At 40.1% G+C, this 9,351-nt stretch overlaps 1 protein-coding gene across 4 annotated transcripts in view; it reads right to left on the bottom strand.

Moving 5' to 3' along the window:
- Positions 1 to 216: 216 nt before the first annotated feature.
- UBE2U (ubiquitin conjugating enzyme E2 U) overlaps positions 217 to 9,351 on the bottom strand; it is a 24,718-nt gene continuing 15,583 nt past the window's right edge. For 2 of the 4 annotated variants that reach the window (XM_081867263.1, XM_081867260.1), the window contains exons 10-11: positions 2,589 to 2,686; positions 1,231 to 1,377 (exon numbers count right to left, since the gene is read on the bottom strand). In XM_081867263.1, coding sequence (XP_081723389.1) covers positions 1,250 to 1,377; positions 2,589 to 2,686 — 226 coding nt within the window. In that variant the 3' untranslated portion in view covers positions 1,231 to 1,249. Of the gene's footprint in view, positions 350 to 1,230; positions 1,378 to 2,588; positions 2,687 to 9,351 lie in introns of those variants that run through there. The other 2 variants (XM_081867262.1, XM_081867261.1) reach the window with 2 other exon arrangements.

Here is a 9,351-nt window from a genome sequence, read left to right as displayed (position 1 = left end):
GAGAAGTGGGAAAGGACACCAAGAGTCTGGTATCATGGCTGGCTGATGGGTGGCAAATGCAAAGGTTGATATATATTCTGTGTCTGGGGCTTGTGTGGCTGGTAAATGCTGTACCCAAATGTGTTATCCGGGCATCAGATTTTCAGGTGAAAGCAGAAAGAGGGCTGTGCCTCAGAGCACATGGGTTATATGAGGACAAGAAACAGAGACATGGAATAGTAAGAGAAATTATATTTTCTAACCATTAGTAGGGTCAGGAATAGCTAGTAAGTCATTATTAGATAAGGAAATATGTTGACAAGGGTACAGTGGAAGAAGCATGGATATCCTCAGTTATGTTCTTGACCTGCTGAAGAAAAATAGTAGCAATGATGAAAATGTTTCTCACATATAGTGAGCTAATACTCCTTCATTTATGCTCACTAATATATGTGTTGATTTTTATATGGATATTATAAAAATAATAAGGCTGGACCTATGGCTGACATGATTTTAGACTGCTTTACACCAAAGTTGACTTCAGGTCAGTGAAACCCAACAACTTGATACCAAATATAGGGATTTTGCTGGAGTCACAGGGGCTGGAAGGTATTGTTGGAAGTTTGCCACAAGTGACCAGGTGCTACATGTTTTATCACCTATGGAGCAAAAGATTGCATAAGATGAAAACTGACTAATGTACTCAAAGCCGGAGGTTCCAGGTTCCTCCAAACTTTTAAGTCTTTGGAACATCCCCCTAGTCAGCATACTCCATTCTAACTAAGCTTAAGTACGTGCAGTTGAAACAATCCCATGCTCTTCCCCTTTCTATCTCTGCATTCATTTGCCTCCCCTTTCTCTGGCTTCACTTCATCAAGCATCCTGCACATAGTTATATGCCCAGGTATTAAAATAAATCACAACAGCAGCAGCACCACATTGGTGCTAAAGTGTGCGCACTTCATTTGTAGTCTTTATCTATAATGAAACACTTAAAAATACCCCAACCAAGGCTTACGTGACCCACCATCAATCTCTGATCATCAATTTGTCAGTATTCACAGCCTCATAATACAGAACTTTGGGGGCTGTGATTCAGGCAGAGGACCCTTGACTATGAGAACATGCCACCCACTTATTAAACTGCACAGTTAATATGCAGATGATCTCCCTCATATTAAACTGTACAGGGTCTGGTTAATGCCTGGACATTTGATCCTATTGCAACAACAATATTGCTCTCAACCTTGATTACATTAGTGATTGTAGTTTAATCCAATTTCATGTGCTCAAGACTTGCAGACCACATTACTAGATCTTCCGCTTCCTTCTCCCATTGCTCCTCGTCCTGGCTCCTGTTCTTAGACTCTCTACCAGAAGTATTCTGGGATCCAGATGCTTTCATAGTAGGAATTATGCAAAAGGAAACAAGAGAAAAATTGATTTTTTTGTGTGTGTAAAACTGTAAGTAAATTGGAGCACAACATTTGTGGGTTTTTTAAATTTTAAAAAGTGGTATACTGTATTAACATATGTGCTAGATAATTTTTCTTATATTTCAAAGAACTCAAATGGTGTTTTAGTATATTAGGAGTAGGCTAGTTACTTTGATGTGACTTTTTATGATCATTTTGAGAAATAATATGCATATAATTATTTGTGTCTGGAAATATGGCTTAAGATGGTAGGACCTTTGATTTGGGTTAATATTTATTGTTTTAGGTATAAAATTTGTTTTGTTTATGCAAAAGTCCATCAGGTAGAGTGTATGCTCAAAATGTTTACATGTTGGGTTTTACAGAAAAAGTTAACACATTTTATAGAAATCTGCCCACCATGCAGATAGTACAAAAGAGGAAACCAGATATCTTTATGCTACAGAAGATATGATTAAAGGAGAGTACAATAACATTTTCCATATGTTGAAAATGTACTCACAGGGAAGATTGAGGTTCACCTTTGCCACTCATGCAAGGACAAGAGGCAGCGTGGCAACAATGATTTAAGCCGCATATTATGGAAAGAATTCTGTCTTGCATTTCTGGGCCATAGACCTGATTGCCTAGGGAGAATGTGAAATCATCCTCTGGAGGTGTTACAGGGAAGACTGATAAGCATTTGTCAGGGATGGATCATTAAGTTTTGGGAAATATCTTCAATCTGGCAGATCAATCTTCTCTGTGATGGCTTACTGTTCCAAGCCAGGCTATGAGCCCTCCAAGCATTAAGCCATCACCTGGAAGGTCTTCATTTGAGGTTCCCGGTGCAATCCAGAAAGGAATTGGAATGGCACTCTCCATGTTTGTGCAGCAGTAGTTTGGTGCAAAATAGGAGGATTTTGTCCTAGTCCTAATAGGACTCCCCCCAAATGCTCTTCACAAAGAAGGAAGTGTGTAACACCTATACACCTTTTCATTCATCTAAATGACATGATCTTCAACAGTGTAAAGAGATGGCTATATTTTTATATAGTATATTATAAAATCAGTTTAGCTCTAAGTTCACAAGCAGCAGTCCCAATTACTTCAGGGAAAGTTGGCTATTTCTTCCGCCTACACATGTTGCTTCAAAGAAAGTAAAAAACAAAAATCTTGGAGTCTGAGAAGTACCTAGAGATGGGCTTAGCAGAGGATGATAACTTTTCTTGCTTTCTACCAATCTTTCTCTCTTTTGGTTTTTGATAAACTCAGAGATTAACAATCGATGCCTGAAATAATAAAGAACCAAAAAGAAAATGAGCACGGTTGAATGTAACTTGGGCCATGAACAGAAACATGGGCTTTGAAATATACTCAGAGTCGCAAAGTGATTTCATGCTCTTTATTCAGCTCATAGTGGTGTGGAGGAATGAATGAATGTCCCCTCAAAGTATCTGCTTTATATACATTATTTACACAATGGGCTGCACATGACTGGCTAATTCTGGAATTCTACTGTAAGCCAATCAGGTTGTGGATTCACTTATATCTGGAGCATGATTGGGTGGTTCCTGCCAACCAATCATACTGCGGCATTGTTCTAGGACCAATCAGACTGCTGCATTCTGAATCCTATTGTTCTAGGACCAATCAGACTGTTGCAATTTGGATCCTATTGTTCTAGGACCAATCAGACTGCTGCAGTTTGGATCCTATTCAACTCAGTACATAACAGGCTTGTTTGCTACAGTACCAGAAGTAAAGTCTTAGAAACCTAATTGATTTTCAGTTAATCTTATCTGCAGCAGATGGCTTTCAGGTTAGGGCTCCAGAATAGTTCAAAGTTAATTCTTATCTGAAAAAAAATACTTCAGCATGCATAAAAACAAAACAGCTGGGGGCAATGCTGGTACAAGAGATTGCATTGCTTGACCTGAGTGGCCACAGCCTCCTCACCTCTGCCCAAACTCCTCCTCCTCCTTGCCACTAGTGCCACCTTTTCCTTATCTCCTTCCTCTAGCCCCTGACATGGCCACCTACTCCACTTCCTCCTCCCCCCACTTATCCTCTTCCTCCCCTCCCCGCCACCTTGCTAATGGTGGAAGCACTGGCATTCTCTCCACCTCCTCCCTACACTGCTCTGAGGAAGGGCCAAGGGGTCTTTTCTCAGAGCAAGGCATTCTGGGCAAGGTGACTGGGAGAGCCCCTGCACCACCACTGCTGCTTTGCTACTGCGCCTAGATGTTGTACTTAAACCCACAAGGCAAGCAAGCAAGCAGAGGTCTTGGGGGCACCCATTTGCCACACCCCCCCCCCGGTTGAATGCAGCAATTGTTTCAGCTTGCCTCATGAAAGTGTGGGCAGGTCCTGACTGGGGCTTTGCTCTTCAAGATATTTAGCACTTTACCCAACTTTCAGCAAGATAACAAAGCAGGTTCTTATCTGCTAAGCATGAAAGAGACCCTTTGAAGTAGGATTGGCAGGATAACCCACATTCCCAGGCATGCACTTATGGACTCCTGCGGACAAGAATGCGTGTGCCTCAGCACCTCACATGCTCTCACTCACAACAGCAAACACAATTCCCAGAATTCATTTACTTTTAATGCCCTGCTCATATTGCTTCTTTGCATTTTGCGCCATTGTTTTCAGAGCAATAAACATTATTAACAAGATGCTTTTTGCTATACCAATTGCAGTTGTTCACACCAGAATCTGAGCAACGGACAGCATGCGAGGTAAAGTTGAATACTTGAACATTGTATATATTCCAGTGGAATAACTCTAGTTATCTGCCTTGGCTGTGGCAGAGGGAAATATGCACCAGATGTAGTCAGCATGGTGCCCTCCAGATGCTCTGCAGATGGACTACAACTCACATCAGCTCCAGCCAGTATGAACAATAGTCAGGACCAATGGGAGTTGCAGCCTACAACATCTGTAGGGCATTTTGGCTACCCTTGCTGACTGTCGCAGCTAAAACAGACCTAATCTTGGAAAGAAATAGTAGTCCTGTAATATTAGAAAAGCTATACCCTTACGCATCACAAACAATATGGAAGAGTGGTAACATTAAAAAAACTAGACAAAACATGGAAAATGACACTTTGAAATCCAATCAGATCTCCCACAACATGTGTTCTTTGGTCCTAAAAAGCAGATATGATGAATTATTCAGTTATCATTATTTTTTTGCCTACCCACACAACCATACGGGTGGATTGCTCAGAGTACCAATACAGCCACAATGAAAGCAAATTTAAAACAGTACCACCCCCAAATTCTGGAACCACGTTCACCCTTTCCTTAAAATTAGACAACATTACTAGATGCTCTCCAGTGCTACAGAGAGGGGCAAACAGATCTTTCAATGGAAATATACTTTTTAAAAAAGTTAGCAAGAACTTAATTATTTGCAGAGCAATGCTGCAATGGGGAGGGGTTAACCTTGAATTTTTCACTCTTTTAAATGGGTGACATAAACGCTTTAGTAGTATTAGTCTTACAGGTTCCTCCCTTATTTTTTTTAATGTAAAAGTATTGTTCAGGCATAGAGAGGGGATTGAGTCTTGTGACACTGTTAAACAGATGTCTATGACAATCACAAAAGTTAACACACATACACTAAATTCATATATTTTGACTTCAGTGGTTTCTGGTGGGAGAAAATCTGTTTTGTCCGGTGTGATTTGTGGTTTGCTTGCCACCATAACTCAAATTCTACTTCCTGACAATGCATAACCTAGAAGGAAATCAACCCAAGAGCCCCTTGATCTTCTGAAAAATGAAAAGTCTGTATAAGCTCTTGATTTATCCATTCTCCTGCTCCCACTGACAAAACGGGGGGGGGGGGGTGACTTTCAATTAAATATAAACTTAATTTGGTTAAATGAATTCTCCTTTCAGCCACATGGGGGCATAAATGGTTTAGATTTCCACAAAGAATTGCAGGGGACGTTTCTTAAAAATGTATTACATGCTCAAAGTGTTTCAATGATCATTAAGCTGGTAAAATCCCTGTGATCTCTCTCAATCTGTTAACTGAATTTAAGGTACCCTTCCCAATATTAAAAAAAACAACCAACCATTTCATCTTCATATGTACCTTTCTCGCTATTATTCGCCACTGCTGTTTTATACAAATAGTTACAAACTACATTGCCTGGTGCATATGGATAAATCAAGGGGAAACAAACAAAATCCAAGCCTCACTTCGCTGCAACAAGAATTTAGTTTAATGTCCTAATCACCACCTGTTCCCCAAAGTGTCACCAACTGGAGCCAACTAACTTTGCCCCACAGTACTCAATGGGAGCTTATTAAAAAAATGAGCCCACAGTTCCTTGTAAAACCTTATTCAGCATTTCTTGTTCCTGCTATGACCATGGGGCAGAAGCTGACATATATATGTGATATACTTCCTTGCGGAAAGTCCAGCTGCCTAACATAGGACCTTCTAAACTTGCAAAAGCTGCTCATGAATGTCACCTGCAGAATGTCAGAACACATGACAACACACTAGTGTTCTGGGGATATTACCCAGTCATTGCAGGAGATATCCCAGAAAGAAGAAATATTTAAGATCAATCACTATGGCTACAAAGCATTTTGGTGCATAATGTTGCTTACTAGGTCTAGCAAAATGAGACTTGTGATGTCAAAAAGAGAGCAGTTTTTGTAAGTGAAGTCAGCGACTGCTTTGAAGCTTTTTATTTTCAAACAACTCATTTTAATTGCAGAATTCAGAAGAACTCTGTACATAGCAGAAGCTTGCATTCTGCAGCAGAGAGACTAGTTCTGTAATAAGCATTGCCCTAAGTACTTTATGAAGTATCCGTGTGTGAAATCCGATGACCACTTAACATGTGCTTATCAACTTAAACCCACCCCCACCCCGCAAGGCAACTGTAATTGCAATGAGAGACAGTAATCTATAGGCTCCAGCTATTTAGTGAGCTGAATGGTATTCTCATCCTGCCCAACAGATATGGAAAGTCCACCAATGGCAAGGCTAAGCACACAGGGCCTCCAGAAAATGAGGGCCTTCAGACAACTGTTTATTTACATCCTTCAAGCTGCTACAGGCAAAGTTTGCAGTGGTGCCCACAAAATAGGTGGCTGACCATTCTCACCACAGTTTGTAGGAACAAATGCTACATAAAAACAGACTTATGTGCTGTTTTAAAATGTTTTATGAATTCAGCTTTAATCACAGAGATAAAATTACTGGTATATTTAGCGGAGCTGAAATTATGACTATCACTCTGCTCTTTTCTTCCTATCCAAATTTACATGTTAAAAGAGAAACTGCAAATGTTCAAACTTACTGTTCCCAACCCCAACCCTGCGGAAAGCCATCTAATTAGACTTTAATTTGATTTTGACCTGTTTTTAGGAGGTAATTATTGTTTGATTTTATACCAATGTTATATATCTGATGTTAGCCGCCCTGAGCCCGACTTTGGCTGGGGAGGGTGGGATATAAATAAAAGTTTGTTGTTGTTGTTATTTATTGTTTTGCACAGAGGAAACAGCACAAATCCAGGGCCACGTCCACGAATATGTATTTGGGGAAATTCCCATTTCTGCATGTTAAGATGTGATCTTAATTGTCAGGGGAGTGCCTTATGTTCCTAAAAAAATATAAATCTAAAATCTTATATACATTATACACAAAATATTGTATAAAATTAATATAGTCAATATACTAGCAAAACACTCAAAATACATGCTTGAGTGCTTCATCCTTGAGCAGAGCTTACTTAGAAGCCTGTACTGAATTATTGCTTTTAAGCACTTAGCTCAAGATGCCTATGACATATCTCTGCTCATGCTGAAGTGCTCCTCAGGCAGCCAATGCCACCTCAAGGCATTTCCTGCCTGAAGCGGAACCCAATTGGCACCTCCCTGCAAAAGACAACATTCTAAGATGCCTTGCTACACCATTCAGACGCCAATCTCTGCCTTCAGGTATGGCTTTATGCTGCGACACAACAGGGTCAGCCACGCAGATAACTTTTTCACTACAAGCAAAACTGGATTGCTGCCGTCCTCATCTGGACACGCAATAGTTAGGGGAATCAGCTTTTTGCCAACCAAAAGAAGCAACAGATAACAAGGAGACCAGATTGGAAAGTGTCTGTCTCCTACCGCCAGATGGCAGTGGGAGGTGGCCATTTCACTCAGGCAAATTCAAACGGGTGGGGGGTTCATAGCAAGTTTCTTTCATGTTCCTATGAAGTTAACATGAGAAAGCTGCTCTGATTCACAGCAAATGCTGCTTTCTCAAATAGCTCCAGCCTGTTCATGCTGCATTTTTTTAAAAGTAAAAAATGGACAGATGGGTCAAAAAGGACGTTCTCAGTTTTTTGGAATGTTTTCTTGGGTCACGTAGGATGCTGTGGTGCTACATAATGAAGCAATTATCAAATGCATAACACAAAGAACTTCTGTTAAGGGAAATAAAACAAGGAAGTTGTGTCAAAGAAAAATTAACCCTATATTCCTCGAGTTTCTTCAGAAAGAAAAATAAACTCATTTAGTCCCATAGTTTGCTTTCCTTCAATTTGAACTTCAAATTAGATATTCATAGAGTTTCTGTGAGTTTGTGGGCAAAACTATCTGGTGAAGTGCCTTTCCCTGCCCTGTATATATAAACATATATATGAAATAATTAGTTGCAATCTTCTTCAGCATGTTTCAAAACATACATTAAATACATAGTGCAAGTCAGGTAAAATAGATTCTTCCATATGGGTATAATCTATTCTATAACCTTTAGACATTATAATCAGACTGACTGATTATTTGCTCTGGGGTCAGAGGGACAGGGGTGCACATGCTTCTCTGTCCCCAGAGCAAGTCCCAAATAAAATGGAATGATTGGCCTTTATAAGGATGAGGACGCACTCCCCACACAGCCCCAGGATCAGCCCATTCTACATATTCTGTCATATGCAAGTATTGAAAATGACAGGGGAAAATAAGTAGCAGCTAAAGGAGGGCTGGTTGCAATATTGGGGAAATCACAAGAATCCACTAGCAGTCGACTTCCTTGTCCCCTCCTCCTCTCCTTAATGAGACAAAATGTGAAATATTGCAAATTTACTTGGTTGAGTGCTGCATCCTGACCATGATGATGCTCCTTGTGGAGATACAGAGGCACTAAGATCAGTGATTAGAGACAGAAAAGAAGCAGTAACTGTTATGTGTAACAAAGGAGGACCAGGCTGGGTGACAGGTAGAGTTATTGACAATTTATTTCTCAGATACTCAGTTATTTGAAGGCAGCAAAACAATACTATCCATTTAGTCCTCTGTGCCACCAAAAGCCATTTTCTATAGAGCCAGTGAACTAAAGAAACACTGAACTGAGTCACAAAAACAAATAAAGGCAAGATTATTTGGAGATCCATAGGGACAGGTATGGGCCTCCTGCAACTTGATAGTCTTCCACAAATAATTAAGAACATAAGAAGGGCCCAATCAAACCTAAGTCCTATGTACCGGTAATTCAGCATTCTGTTCTTACGGTGGCTAACCAGATGCACATAGACCACAAACAGGACATGAGTATTATATCCCCAGTACCTAGTATCAGAGGCATACTGGAAATTCAACCCTCTTCTCCCAATCCCAAACAGACACAAAGAAGAAGAGAAGATTTTAAATCTATTTAGGAGGCAGCAACCACACACATTGGATAAAACAATAAAGAGAATTGTCCCCAAAACTAATTCTGAGTCAAACATGTCATTTCAGTTTTCTTTTTGCTTTTACTATTGTCAAAAGGTGCCTATATTTTCAGTGAGTTTTCAGCAGCCGCTTGACATGAAGGAACCCTACCCTAAGAGTCTAACTAGGGTGACATGGACTAATGAAAGGGTTTACAGAAAGAAATTATAAGGAGACCCTGTCAAGGTTTGCTCATTTGGACAGACAAGTTCAAGGATTG

This window comes from Podarcis erhardii (assembly GCF_964252035.2).
Source record: "Podarcis erhardii genome assembly, chromosome: 6".
In the NCBI taxonomy this organism is placed as follows: Eukaryota; Metazoa; Chordata; class Lepidosauria; order Squamata; family Lacertidae; genus Podarcis; species Podarcis erhardii.
The sequence above is the reverse complement of the archived record's forward strand: the minus strand, read 5'-3'. Positions and strand labels throughout refer to the sequence as shown.